The 16,003-nt window shown below is 33.5% G+C and overlaps 1 protein-coding gene across 1 annotated transcript; it reads left to right on the top strand.

The window, feature by feature from the left end:
- Positions 1-2,516: 2,516 nt before the first annotated feature.
- On the top strand, positions 2,517-5,107 carry LOC149876892 (zinc finger BED domain-containing protein 4-like). The gene is made up of 2 exons (XM_090074790.1): positions 2,517-2,567; positions 3,851-5,107. The coding sequence occupies exons 1-2, from the start codon at positions 2,517-2,519 to the stop codon at positions 5,105-5,107; spliced, it is 1,308 nt and encodes a 435-aa protein (XP_089930916.1).
- The last annotated feature ends 10,896 nt before the right edge of the window (positions 5,108-16,003 follow it).

The raw sequence follows: 16,003 nt of genomic DNA, 5'->3' as shown, positions 1-16,003 counted from the left end.
TAATTTTGAGCGAGATAAAAGCAGTCGATGTTGGAGTGTCTTCCTCGGATGTAATATTTTTAGCATTTGTTTTGTTTGGTGAGTTGCAAATCGTCAAAGATCATTAAATTGTTTTTGGTCGAGTCTAGGGATTCAGGTTCAGGCACGTCCTCAGCTGTTTCGAAAAATTGACACTCCATGTCTGTTTCTTCGTTACATTTTTTGAAATTTCTTCAATGACGGCTTCAGTATTGGCTTTTTTTTGTTCGATATTGTTTTGAATGTTGAACAATTCAAGAATAATTTCTTTCGGCAGTTTCTTTTCAAAGGTGCTTTTGAGTATTTTGTACTCGGGTTGAAAAAGAGATTTGCCCAAGACTTGCAAGCGGTTATAATCCAGCCATCCAGGCCTAAGCAATAAATTGAGAAGTAACTTTGTTATACCACAACCGGACTTTCCGACTATGATTCCTCGAATGCTTCTCGGCAAAAGCGCGTTGTTGTTTCTTTTGGTTTTTCCGATGTTCCATGACAAATCAATGACTTCCATTTTAAAAAGAAAAAAATTTTTTTGTTTTCCATATATGTAAAATATACTGCGTTAAATGCAAAAGAGAAACCGAAACCGTTCAATTGAGGAACGAGATGAGTAAAAATAACAGACATATGTTGAAAGGGACTTGCGATGTTTGCGGAGCAACCAAATGCAAGTTTGTTTCTTCAGCAACAAAAGGAGGTGACTTGGTGGAATCGATTAATAAGCTGTCGAGCAAAATCAAGTTTCCATGGGCGAAGTTTCCAGGAGAAATGCACATTCCTGGAATGAACTTTGCAGGACCTGGAACAAACTTGGACAAGATATTGACTTCAACCGAAATGTATCAGGAATGGAGCAAGCCTGTGGATAGAGTGGACAATGCAGCATACCATCACGATTTGGCTTACAAGCATTTCAACGACAGACAAAACAGGAATGTGGCGGATCAAATGACGCTTGAGGAGATGAATTCCATTCCAAATCCTACTCAAAAAGAAATCAACGAAAGAAAATTCATTACGCCAGTGATCAAAGCCAAAGCCAAATTTGGATTGGGTGTCTCTTCGAAAAAAAAAAAAAAAATGCTCGAGAGCAGTCTGAAATGGACGGATAAGCTTGCAGAAGAGCTTCATAAACAGATCATTTGCCATTTTAAAAGAAGAAGGGTGTTTGTGAATGACGCCGATGAAATATGGGCAGCAGATTTGGTTGACCTGCAATCGCTTTCAAAATTCAACCACGGCGTAAAATATTTGCTCATGGTGATTGACATGTTTTAAAAGTATGGATGGATTGTTCCATTAAAAAGCAAAACGGGTCTTGAAGTGGCTGAAGCGTTGAAAAAATTTTTTGTAGAAAGAAAGTGCACTAAAATGTGGGTGGACAAAGGAAAAGAAATTTACAACAAGCACGTGAAAGCGCTAGGAGTGCAATTGTATTCTACTGAAAACGAGGAAAAAAGTTGTGTCGTTGAGCGATGGAACAAAACGATGAAAGAGAGAATGTTTAAATATTTTTCAGCCACCTACACCAATAAATACATTGACGTTTTGAACGAAATGGTGAAAAATTACAACAACATAAAGCACTCTTCCATCAAAATGACTCCAGTTGAAGCCAGCAATAAAAAGAATAAAAATAAGGTCTGGATGAGCCTGAATGGCAAACAGAAAGAAAGAAAAGATCCTAAATTCTTAATAGGTGAAAAAGTGCGGATCACAAAAAAGAAGTTAAATTTTGAAGAGGGGTATACTCCGAGATGGACTGAGGAGGTTTTCACCGTGTCAAAAATTCAATACACGGATCCACTTGCGTACAAAGTAACCGACGCTAAGGGTGAAAAAATTCAAGGCACTTTTTACGAGCAGGAGATGCAAAAGACGCATCAAGACATATTCAGAATTGAGAAAATCATTCGCAAAACCAAGAGCAAGTCCTTCGTCAAATGATTGGGATACCCAGACTCGTTTAATTCGTGGGTGGATAATAAAGAATTGATCAGTTTGCTTTCGTTTGACATTGCGTCAGGTTAGAATTATTCTGTTCTATCTCCCATTTTAAACGTTGGGAGAAAATGAATTTTTAATTTTCCTAAGTAATGATGACTTTTAAAATAAATTTTATTTTTAAATTTTTTTTTCCTAAATGGTTTCTTTAAACATAATTTATTTTAAAAATAAGTTACTTTTAAAAAAAGTAATTGTAAAATTTTAAGTAATCTTTACTTATAGAAAAAAATCTAAAACTTTCTTTCAACGTTTAAAATGGGAGATAGAACAAAATAATTCTAACCTGACGATTGGTAATTTTCTCAAAAAAAATTTCATTCCGATTAAAAAATAAGTAAGATGATGGTTTTATTTGAGCCTTTCATAAATGAGTACCGTAAGACGGAAGATTACGAAGAGGTGTATTTCTATTCGCCTTATAAAGAGAGATATCACTAGATCCCATTTGGTATTACACCTCCCCTGGACTCGGTATAAACGCTTGTTATAAAATGACTGGAATTGAATTAGAACTTCTGAGCGATCCTAATATGCTTCGCATGGTACAAAAAGGAGTACGCGGTGGAATTAGCATAATTTCAAACCGATATGGAACTTGGAACAAACAACAAATACATGGGCGACTCCTACGATCCTTCAAAACATCTACATTCATTCAGTACTTGGACGCCAACAACTTGTATGGATGGGCGATGAGCAAACCTCTTCCCATTGGAGGATTTAGATGGATGACTGAAGACGAACTTTTAAATTGGAAATCCATGACATGCATTCTTGAAGTCGATTTGGACTACCCTGATCACCTTCACAACAATCACAACGATTACCCTTTAGCTCCTGAAAGAATGCTCATTGGAAAAGTTGAAAAACTTTAAACCCAAAAAAGGAATATGTTGTCTATCATGAAAACCTAAAAATATTAAACGGTTTTATATTTGAATATAAAACCGTTTAATCAAAATTCCCTTTTCCAGGTTAATCTTTTATTAATTAATAGATTTCCATTTGGCAAGTGTTTCAGTTAAATTTAGTTAATCGAAGTGTAGAAAATATCCAATTATTTTGAAAAGGTTTGAAATTGTTTTTGTAAGAGGGCGGTTAATTGAAAAGAGAACTTAATGATCTAAACTTACTTAAATTGAGGTTAGAGTTGAAGTTGCATTTGTGGAAACGTTATAATACAACAAAATATAAGTTTATTATTTTCTGAATTAAGAGATGGTCCAAAGAAGGAGGAATTAAATATAATAAAATGAAAACAATTAATGTTTAAACATATTTTACAGCTAGAGCTCAATATATATATATATATATATATATATATATATATATATATATATATATATATATATTAGGGCCCTGCGAATCGCTTCGATTCGATTCGATTCGCGAATCAAATGTCGCTTCGATTCGAGATTTGATTCGAAAAAAATGATTTGAGTTTTTCGAATCATTTTTTTATTTAAATTACTTTATGTTTTAATACAAACGGCGTTAAAAAGTTTTCAAAATATCAATATTTATGTTATCAGAAAATTCTGCGGTAGAGTAATTTTGGAACGTAAACATACTTTTCATTAAAATTAATTGTCGATTAGGGATTTAAACAGAGCGGAACGCAAATTAGTAAGGCAAAAGTTAGGTTTTATTTTTTGCATCGTTAATGTTTGACTTCGCTTTCACTAAAGTAATTTTATATTCGATACTTTTTGTTTGTGCTACATCAAGCTATTTTCGCATCAAGCTATAAAATGACTTTTAAAAAATCGGCAGTTAAAGAATTCTTTGAACAAAAAAAAATTGCAACAAAAAGTATTCTGTTCAGAAAACTGGAACTTTTTCTCATCTATGGAACCATTTAGAACGTGACCATAAAAAGCTACACGTAGAGCAACAAAAAAGCGCACATCTGCTACTAAAAAAAAAAAAGAATTCCGATAACACAATCGAGCAATCATCAAGTTCCTCGTTAAATTCGTATTTTATTCGACCTCCAATAGATACAGTTATTAAAAAAAACTACGACCGTGCAGTGCTTAGATTTGTAATTGAAGATGGAAGATCATTTGTGACAACTTCTGGTTCTGGCTTTATTAATCTGTGCTCGGTGCTTACTCAAGGGCAATATCATCCTCCACACGCAATCACTTTATCTCGAAATTTAGGTGATATGGTCGATGATTTATATATTAACTTCCAACAAAGTATAAAAAGCCAGTTAATCTCCAAACCTAGCATCACTTTTGATCACTTTAAAGCCGACAATGGCGATAATTTTCTTGTTTCTACTTGCCACTTTATTTCATCCTCTTGGGTTTTAGAATCATGCTGTTTATCAGTTGTAAATCTGGAAGTAATAAATGGTTGTCACAAAGCTACTTCCACTGAAGAAAAATTAAGAAACATGCTGTCAAAATTTGACTTGACTTCAGATAATATTTTCCGAGCTACAACCGATACTACTCCTAGTATGCCATGCACACTTAAACTTCTTGGGATTGATTGGCTAGGCTGTTGTGCTCATAAACTCCAACTTTGTGTGAAATCAGCTATACACAACCAACCAATTCTTGTTACATTAATTAGCAAGGCTCATAAAATAGTAGGATTTTTTCACTTATCATCAGTTGGACAGGCAGCTCTCAAAAAGTATCAAATTTCTCAAGGAAAACCTGAGTCAAAGCCTCCAATGGATGTGGAAACGCGCTTCAACAGCACTTCTAACTTATTGGAATGGATTAAAAAAAATAATGATTCGATAGAGATTGCTCTAGTCGAGTGTTCACAAAAAAAAAACTGTATGAAAGTGCCACCGACTTGTCTAACTGAAACACAAGTGCAATTATTAACAACAGTCGCTCCTATTTTTAATGCAGTATCTGCAGCCACTACTATATTAAGTGCGGAAAAAAGCGTAAGCATTAGTTTTGTTTATCCGTGCATTACAACTTTGAAAAATTATCTTCGCTTGATGGATAAAAGAGGGATGGGTAAATTTGTTGACGATCTTATTACGCAGTTGGAAATGAGGTTTGATTTAAGTGAAGACGTTTTTCTTACCGCTACTTTCTTAGACCCTTGATTTAAATCAGAAATGATTACTTTGACAGAGAAACAAATCGTTAAATCTTATCTAATGGCATCTGAAAAAAAAAACGATTTAAATATTACTATGATTCCCGCTGAAATTCAACTCGATGTAGCAAATTTGTCATCTGAAGCAAATGGAATTTTTGATAAAATGTTTGAACATATCACTAAAAATCGTACTCTACCAGAGAAAAGAACTTTAAATCAGCAATTACATTTTGAAACTACTGCATACATCGAAGAGAAAACGTTGGGACGTTCAGATTGTTCTATTCTGTACTGGAAAAACAAACGTAACACTTTCCCTTTATTATCAAAAGTTGCAACTGATTTTCTTGCTGTTCAAGCTACAAATTGTTCGTCTGAAAGAGTTAACTCTGTGGAAGGAAGAGCGATCGACAGTAAACGCAACAGTCTTTCCGAGCAAAATGCGGAACGGTTAATTTGGGCTAGAAGTAACAAAAAGAGTTTGTTCAAATAACGTTCAAATTTTGTAATATTTTGTACAGTATACATAAAAATAAAGATAAAAAACTTAAATTTCTTTCAACTAGTGATTCGATTTGTGATTCGATTTGATTCGCGAATCAAGACCTGCTTCGATTCGAGATTCGATTCGAAACTAAAAATGCCGATTCGCAGGGCCCTAATATATATATATATATATATATATATATATATATATATATATATATATATATATATATATATATTGAGCTCTAGCTGTAAAATATGTTTAAATATATATATATATATATATATATATATATATATATATATATATATATATATATATATATATATATATATATATAATCATATATTAGGGCGTCTCAGCTGCCTCACAAAACTCAAAATTTGGTTGTGGATAGCTGTTTAAGTTTTTGATAAGGCGTTTGGGCCTAAAAACAACGGTTATTAATTTTTTTATGCAATCTGATCACATATGAGTTAGCACAAGCGACAAAGTTTGATACTGTGAAAAATATACATTTTTTGTAATAATATCTTCTCAATATTTATTTTATCTTTGTTTATTATTGTTATTTAACTAACTTTGATTATATTCAGATTACTAATGATTAATATATAATATAAATGTATCATAATGGAAACTAGATATAATGATCGATATATAAAAATGGTATTAGAGACCACTCCTGGTATCAGCGGCAAGGAAATTAAGGGACATAAACTACCAACAAAGAAGCAAGTAATTCTTTGCCTGCTTGCAAACCTTAAGGGTTTAAACTTTAATGATGCATTATCTCTTACCATTGATAATGTCCTGAAGCATTATTCGAAGTCAAATATCCCTCCAATAAGTGGAAGAAACAACATTGGCAAAATAATTAAAGAAGAATAAAATGATTTTATGAAGTTAATGAAATACAATGAAAATCGAAGACATTTGAATAACCCAGGAATCAAGATATTTATGTCAACATTAGATGCTACCATGAAATTTTATAAGAAATCTGTTCTCCAAGATATGGAAGTTCAAAAACGACATAAAACAACAAAGGAAAAAGAATCCATCGATGCAGACATTGCTTTCATGCAAAGCATTATAACTGATAGGAAAGCATCTTATTCAAGAATTGATAAAGCCCATTCAAAAGTTGTTGAGAAAAAGCAGAAAAGAACCTATGATAAAGGTTTTCCCAAAAGAGACCATTCGATAATGTTCAAAGAAACTGATGAGTTTGAGTTAACCAATAGCTTTTGTGATGAATCGGTTGGGAGGACTGCTGGACCCAGCTCAGCCTGCTCTAAAATCGAACAGCGACACAAAAGGCAAATTAAATTTGGTAAACACATATTTGTACCACATGATATTATCAAGAATTCAAATGTTATTGCCTGGAGTGTGAGGAATAACATTATTAATACTAAGATGAATTCATTAATACATTTGATGATATCTGTCTGCGGAGGAGATGTTTCAAAAATAAATCTAAGTTCCAGTTCAGCCCATCGATATCGAACATCAGTACTGCCCCATATCAGCCAACAAATAAAAGATAAATGGAATCCATCTCTAAAAATGGTGGTACATTGAGATGGAAAACTAATGGTTTCCCTGGACAACAAAGACACCAATGATCATCTACCTGTTTTAGCATCGGGAGTATTGTGTTTTTTATCCTTTAATTTGTATTTTAGTCTAAAATGATGAAAATTCAATATTATAACATAATCTTCAATTTGATTGTGCTGGCTCAATTTTTTGAAAATCATAAAAACACATATTTCCGGTATATATATGATGAAACACAGTTGCAAAATTTGAACAGCGATTTTGCAAAGAGCTGGGGTGGTTGGGATGCTCTAATATATATATATATATATATATATATATATATATATATATATATATATATATATATATATATATATATATATATATACATATACATACACACATATATTGACATATATATATATACATTAATGTTTTTTGTGTGTGTGTATATATATATATCTGTGTGTGTGTATAAATAAGTACATATATAAATATATATATATATAATCACATATATATACAAATGTGTATATATATATATATATATGCGCACACACACAGAACTACTAGGAAAGGCCGATTCTAGCTCATCAACCATAAGCGAACCATTATTTATTCCGTGCAGTAAAGCAGCCATATATCATGTTACATTTGATTTTTTTTTTCTTGATTTAATTCGTGACGTAATGAATAGAAAACGTAAAATGTTGTTTTTTAAATTTTTCACATTGTGACGCGATTTTTCTTTTCATGTATTTTTTTCAGTTTGATTCAACTTTTTTCAATCTGTGAGCATTATCATGCGTATGTGTGCATTTTGTTCTTATACGTTTGAAGAACCTATGCATATTTTGTGCGCATGTTTATTATGCGTAATAATAGACTTGTCCAAGAAGCAGATAAAAGCTTACTGATTGACCCACTTGCGCGTCTCCAGACAGCTTCTTCTAGAGTCAGCTTCTCCAAAATTTTTATAAAACGAGATGGGGGTTGTCGAACCGATTGAAGCATGGCATTGATACAACAATCCAGACGACTTGTTGTTGAACGAGTTTATGTTTGACCGTTCCACGAGGACAAGTAAAAATCTTCCAATCCAGACGAGGAGAAGATGTACTTGCTGTCATTATTGTATCCAACAGAGTGAGTGTAGTTATTTGCAAAGGGTGATCAGATCAGAGGTTATATTTCCTATTCCAGAAGGTGTATGCGTATCCACATAATAAGACCGGTTCAGACACATAGATTAATTTGTGTGAGTTCAAATCTAGGTCTCCGCTGAGCGTGCTAGATCCATCTGTTTTTACACACATGCTTGTGCTTACATCAACATAGTTATTTGTAGCAGCATCGTGCAAGCTTGAAGGCTCACTCACATTGATTAGTTTGTGAAAGTTCAAATCTAGGTCTGAAGTGATACTGCTTGAAGCGCTTCCTCCTCCAGTACCAGTTGTTGAATGTGTGTCGACGTAATTTTTAGTAGCAGCGTCATGTGAGTTGACGGGTTCAGCCACGTTAATCAATTTGAAAGAGTTCAAATCAATGTCTTCAATAATAGTGCTTGATTCGTCTGTTCTTATAAACATATTATTAGCCAATGTGGGTGAGAGCATATTATAGTAATATCTTCCCATTTCTGTTCTGCCGAATTTGTCAATCATTTTTATATATGGATTTTTTTAACTTACCAAAGCGTTTTGATAACACTTTGAAAGTCATACCCTTCATGATGCTTTTTCAAGACGTATAGACACAAGTGACCGCAGTAAGAAGTGTCACCAAACTAAACTCTTTCGCAATGGTAACAAACTGGACTTTTTAAATAGTTTACGAGCTCGACGGGAGGAGGTTGAGCGAAAGAGTCGAAGCTAAATTTTTTATCTCCGTCTTTATACCAACATATCCAATGAAACCCACTTGTGCTTGAATCTCCTGTATTGACTATACCGCATTCTTTTTTCCTTACCTTTCTTTGAGCTCATCTCTGACGAAAACATTTTAAAAGTTTTTTTTTTTTAGTTTTTTTGCTGCCTCTATCAGCTGAAAGTTTGTAAGAGGCTCGTTTATGCAAGACAATTCCCTCTATCATAATTTTTTCTGTGTAAACTTCATGTATATTGGATCTTTTCACGTTCATGTTCCTTACCTGTTCTTTTTACTTACCAAAGTGTCTTTGTATTCTTTATGTGTGATGTATTTTTTAACAACATTTGCCTTCACCCCTTTGCATTTTTTACATTCTTTTTCATGTAATTTGTATGAATATAACTTTGATCTGAGTCCAACAAATTCCTCAATCTGTTTTCCAAATGTTTGACCTTTAAACATTCCTAGCATCTTTTTGTTTACACTTACCTTAAACCCAACACTGTTAATGGCTAAATGATTTTTATCAAACTCGCTAGTGTCGAATTTACTTTCAACATCATTTGAAATGTCCTTGTAAAAATCATCAGTGAATAATAGCTTTGCCCGATCAGAATATTTGTATTTTATGTAACCGTAGTGAAATTCATACATATGTGTCTTGCTTAAATCCAATATGCACATTCCCAAGTAGATCGGTTTGTCATAAACCAGCATTGTTCTTTTCATGTGAACGGCAATCAAGTTCTCATCAAATATCGTGTGACTTTCTTAATTAGGTTTAGAAGACAAATTCATCGCGTCATCCCTTTTTGTCATAAGTCCCACATTCACTTTATTTTCAATATTCTCTATTGTTTTGCCATACACCGAATTGTTCATCAACTTGAAAAAATCCTTTTCAAAGTTGTTCGTAGTTTTAGTTCTTAAGTTTGTATTAAGATCAATATACTCTTTCATCCAATCTTGCTCTTTAAACTTTATTCCTCTGTGTATCTTTGCAACTTTTAATCCCAATCGCTCGTACAGTTTAAGATTCTCATATTGAATGACATAATTCTTCTTATCGCTCAAGTTTGGTATTAGCTTGTCCACTTTGTCTGTTGTCATTCTTTCAGGAGCTAATGGATAATCATTGTGATCGTCATGAAGACTTTCCGGATAATCCAAATCCACTAATATACACGGCATAGATTTCTAATGTGTTAACTCGCTTTCGCTCATCCACTCATAACAGTGTGTTGGAAGAGGCTTGCTCATAGCCCATCCGCACGAGCTGTTAGCGTCTAAGTATTGAATGAATGTCGACTCTTTGCTTTTATCAAACGAATCTCCCATGTATTTATTATTCGAAGTTCTTAATCGGTTTGATATCATGCTAATTCCTCTGCGTATCCCTTTCTTGATCATTAATATCATGTCAAAAATCCCTAAGCAGCTCCAATCTTATTTTTGTCATCTTTAGAGCAGCATCCCATGCCAATCCTGGAGATGTATAATACCAAGCAGGATCTAGTTTATAGTTGTTAATGCAAACATCTCTAAAATTCTCAAACACATCTGCAAGTATGAACTGATCTGAAACATTGTATAAATCATGGTAGTCCCTAAACGTTTTGCAGTTAAACTCATCCCATACCTTTTTGGCGTGTGAGCAGTTTTCATTACTTATTCCTTCATCGTTGAGTTTAGAGAAGAACGACTTTTTTGGTGGCAATTGCGTTTCAGAGAGTTTATCAATCGAGTCAACTCAATCGTAGGGGTACAGACCTTTTCTTAGCAATAGATCAAACTGATCGCCAGAATAGTAACTGCTAAAGTTCTTGCATTGGTCTTTTGTCAGATTTTTGGATAAACTGTTTAAACTGTCTAAAAGCCATGAATCTGAAACTGTCGATGAATCTCAACTCTCGTTTTACTTCAATCAATTTAGTTTACCTCCTGAAAGTTATTAGAATTTAGGAATTTTATATTTTGTATTACAATGGTTATGAGCAGCACCTCTATACTGTAATATGCCAGTGGTCGCGTACTTTATCACTTAAAAGATTTTCTCCACAAATGTGACACACTGTTGCAGCATTAAAATCATTTCTATCCTCATAGGTCATGATCATCTTTTTTGGAAATTTAATCATCTCGTAAATCTCCTTGATGTCTTCTTCCAACCTATCGACAAATATTTTTGCAACGGCATTATTCTTACTAATTGCAGTAAACTTGACTGGTTTTCTTTTATAAACTCTTTCGTCAAAGCATTTTATGTAATAGCAGAATGAACTTGGCGTATGCTTTTGGTACAGCTCAGTATAAAATTTGTTAGGATCAGGGATGCGTGTGTTGATCGGTGTAATAAAACTCTCAAAATCAGCATACACCACAAACGGAACTCTCATCGATCTTTCTTTATGGCTGAACTGCATTACTGAATTCTTTTTTAGGAAGTTCAATTATAACAGAGCTGTGTGCGTTGCAATAGGTTATATGCTTGGATAGCGCTTCTTAAGACTTTAGTCCCTGTAACAGTTTCTGCAATAGTGTGTGTTGTGCTGAGTGTTGGACGATTGTAAGGATATTATTTGACTCAACCTTTTGATAAGGAAATAATGAGCAGTCTCCTCGTTTGAAATGAGAGACAAATCGATTTGATTCTTTCTAGCACTAAATTTTGGTATTCTCAAAGGGTTGATGGATTTATTTTCATATTCAAAAACATTGACGCTTATATCTTCATTATTTTTCTCAAATTTCTTGATTTGTTGTAATGAGACTGGCAATTCTATCCCATCCCAATTCAACACTTTCGACTTTTCTATAAGATCTTCATCAATTCTCTCTTGGTTTTTATCTTTCATATTCAAAGCCCTTGAGATACACCATTTAAAGCATTCATTGCTTTTGTTGATCATGTTGATAATTGCCTTTTTGCTTAATAGAAAAGGGTCCAGAGGTATGTATGACCTTGCACTGATGGGATTGTAATCAATCATTTTTATACCCATCTTCACGATGGAAGAAACTCTGCAATTCGATCCCAGCTTGTTGTACTTTGTCATGTTTTCCATGATTGTTTCCTTCACTCTATCATTAAACTTTTCCAAATCACTCGACTAATGTTAATGTGTTCCATCTCACATGTCAGTACAATGTACACTTTTTTATTTATATTTTCTCACATTATTTTTATTCCTCTCTCTCTCGCCAAGTTTAAGAATGAAGAGGCGTCATGCTACTCGTCTTTGACTTCATACGAAAATTGTTTAGTGACACGATTCACAGCATGCTTTACCAATTTAAACTCAATCTTATTTTGTGTCTTGTTTGCTGTTTTGAATACGAGCGATTTGAGAGATTCTACTCTTTTTTTGATTTCGCTTCCTGTATAGCTCACTTTTTTCTTCACCACCTCTGGTACGTACGGATTTATTAAATTGACAACATTGTTATAACTATTCATAATGAAAGACGAAATACTTTTTGCTGTATAGGCCAATCTCGAAAAAATTCCTGTACTTTCAGCACCTAACGGTCTTAGAGCAGGAACCGTTCCTATAGCCGGTCTTGGAGCAGAAACCTGTCTTACAGTCGGTCTTGGAGCAGGTACAGGACGCGGAGCAGCCCATGAAAGTATACTCCTTTGAGATGATGCTGCGTTTAAGGCTCTAACAAGATCATCCTTACGCATTTTGTAAATATTATTTATTCTTTTTTTTTTTGCGTTTTGTCGCAACTCTTTTACATTTTTGTTTTCCATTTTTATAGCGCAAGATTTTTATTTATATAATTTCAATTTTTAAACTTTTTCTTGTTAAAAAATTTTAATTCTATTCACGTGTTTTCGGCCTGTTTTGATAAATAGTCTGCATTAAAGTCTCCTGACATTTTTTTAATTACGTAGTCCTTGTACACAACGTCGTTTGATTTAAGCAGTTGAGGGGTGAACGCGATGCTGATGACGCTTTTGATTATCTTTTTCTCTTTAAAATCACAATTCAAATTAAGCACATACTTGTTGATAACTCTTAGCTTGTCTCTTTTCTTCATGTTGCTCTGACTACTATATGCTCTTTGATCTCTTTCTCAGTTCGTGAAAATTCTGTCTCATCACTCCATACGAGTTTGTAAAGCTTGTCCCTCTCCTCCTCACTGAAAATTTCACTTGAAAAATTCCCTTTTCGGAGAAATAGAATCTTTAATGATAACACCTCCTATTCCGAACCCAAGAAGCTCTAGATGCTTTTTCTTATGGATATCTGTTTCTCTCTTGCTGCATTCCAGAAAAAAAGGATAAAAGTTGCGCATTTTTTTCTTCTTGTTAAATTAAGCGATTTAAATGTTAAGTCATTTTTAAATATGATTTTTTTTAAAAATTTCTATAGGAAATTACCAGGAAAAACTTGCAATTTTTTAGATTCTTTAGATCCACATTTTTTAAGCTTCTCAGAATTAAGTATTTCGATTTTAAATCCATTATCCATCTTCCCATCTCGAAGCTCCAAGTATTTCCTTTCATACTTAGGGTCAATCCTTTTTTCTATTTTTACTTTTTCAGTTTTTTATTTTCTAGGTCTTCCAATAGGTCTCTTTTATTCCTCTTCTTTCACATCCTCCATCACCAAATTTTTGTCTATCAAACTATTTTCAATAGCGATCGTCAACAGCGCTAATAAACTGTCTGACGTTTTAGAAATGCCGTTTTCTTTTAACAATTTTTTCAAACCCTTTTTCGTATCTCATTTTTATTATGTCAAGAAAAAAATTTCTTTAACTCATTTTTTAATTTATGAATTAAAGAAATCTAAAAAATTTGTTAAACTTAAAAAATTTTCATGAATTTCATAAGTATAATTTAATAGACAAAGGTCATTATGTTTCCGTCTGATTGAAACTTCATCATTCTATAATAGATTAAAACAGCAAAGGCATAAGTGTCTGCAGGAACGTTTGAGTTGAAATGAAGCTTTAATTTGCAAGTGCACTCCTGAAGACTTTAATCTCTCTGACTTCTCGTTCACATCAAACACCATAAATGGGCAAGTATTTTTGTAGTCTAACATAGACAAACTCGGTTGTGTAATCAACTTGCTAGTTCCATTAAACTTGTTATCAAAATTGGTAGCATCTCTATAAGCTCTCGAGAATTGGTTGTTGGGGAAGGACAAGTTGTAATCAACATCAGGATATCTTTCACAATTTAAAGTGATATTTACTTTTCCACCATCTCTTTTTGTTTGGAATAATGTATCTTGGTCTTTCACTTGATGATATAGTATTGGCCTCCAATCGAATGTAGTGTCTTGGATACAACGCTTGATTTACACTGTATCGACTTGTATACTACTGGCACAGTTTCTTTAGGTTCAATCACTTTGTAAAGATTGTCTCTTTCCTTATAAGATGGCATGACGTGCGGCATAAACAATGACAATTTGCTCAATTCTTTTTTTCCCGCGGTTGTATCTTTGTGTCTAAAATTGGCACTATTATCGCTCTTTCTAACAAGAGTAAGAGTGTGTTTAAATCCATAAACAACTTTATTATAATCATTGTAGAGTCTAAGAATGTGCTTTAACGGAATGCAGAACAAAAATAATTCTTTTGCAACAGGCTGCTTAATGATGTAGCTATGTCGTTTTTTAAATCCTTAGTTTTCATCAAGGTCTGCTTTATCTGTTGTGTCTGGTTGCCAAAGCTGATTCATTCCTTCTGAACATTGAAAACCAGCTAAATTTTTTATATATCCTAGCATTGTTGTTGTTTGTCCTGGACTGAATATTGTTTCCACTTTTCAACCCGACAATTTATATGATATCTTACTAAACAAGTGCATTATACCATTGTTTACAAGCGTAACTACATCTGTATCTGCGTAGGATGTTTCGTCAACTTTTAAAAGTCTTCCTTCAATGAAGATGTATGCTTCAGATAGAAGCGTGAACAAGTCCTGCTGATAGATGTTGATTTCTATTTCTTCACTGGTATTTAAGTTTGTGTTGTATGGCTTGTACTCGTGAAACTCAAATCTATTTATTCCCTCATCAACAGTCGGGATTTCTATAAAATGTAAAATATCGGTAGTTGTCAATTTTTTATATGGCAAGATTTTTATTTATATCATTTCATTTTTTTCATGATAAATTAAAAATAAATTTTTCACGGATTTCAAGTGATTCTTTTAAAGAATCTAATAGACAATGCTCATTTTGTTTCCGTCTGATTGAAACTGAATCATTCTATCAGAAATGGCAACAATAAAGGCATGAGTGTCTGCCTTAACATTTTCATTAAATGTAGCTTTAATTTGCACATCCAACACTGAAGATTTTAATCTCTCTGACTGTTTGCCCACATCAAACACCATATATGGGCAAATATATCTGTAGTCTACAGCAGACAAGGCAGGCTGTGCGATTATCACAGTCGTTCCATAAAACTTATTATTGAACTTGATAGCATCTCTATAGACTCTTGAGTATTGGTTGTTTTTGAATGACAAGTTGTAATCAACAGCAGGATACCTCTCCTGATTTAGAGTGACATAAATGTTTTTCAACTTGCAATAATCGAATAATGACGGGTTCAGCTCTTGTCCCCCATCTTTTCCTGTGTGGAATCCAACAATAATTTATCTTGGTCTTTCAGAAGCTGCTCTAGTGCTTCGCCTCCTACTGAATGTACTGGTTTGAGGTACAACGGTTGTATCACACTGTTTTAATCTGTATGCTACAGGTACAGCCACTTTCGATGCGATGGCAATGTAAAGATTGGCTCTTTCCATATCAGATGGAATGACGTGTGGCATAAACAATGACAATTTTCTAAGATCTACTTTTCCTGCGGCTGTAGTGCCTTTTCTAAAAATCGCATCATCATCGCTCTTTCTAACAAGAGTAAGCGTGTATTTAAATCCGTAAATAACTTTATCATAATCATCGCGGAATCCAAAAATGTGTTTTAACGGAATGCAGAAAGAAAATGATCCTTTTGTATCAGCCT

This window comes from Hydra viridissima, unplaced genomic scaffold, assembly GCF_058129835.1.
Source record: "Hydra viridissima isolate aposymbiotic clone 2 unplaced genomic scaffold, HvirCarnegie_v1 scaffold_17, whole genome shotgun sequence".
In the NCBI taxonomy this organism is placed as follows: Eukaryota; Metazoa; Cnidaria; class Hydrozoa; order Anthoathecata; family Hydridae; genus Hydra; species Hydra viridissima.
The sequence above is the reverse complement of the archived record's forward strand: the minus strand, read 5'-3'. Positions and strand labels throughout refer to the sequence as shown.

Excerpts from the sequence above, each read along its gene's own strand:
- LOC149876892 (XM_090074790.1), top strand. The coding sequence starts at position 2,517 with ATGACTGGAATTGAATTAGAACTTCTGAGCGATCCTAATATGCTTCGC. Across the intron at positions 2,568-3,850 it reads ATCCTAATATGCTTCGCATG|AAAACTGGAACTTTTTCTCA; the intron begins GTACAAAAAGGA and ends TATTCTGTTCAG.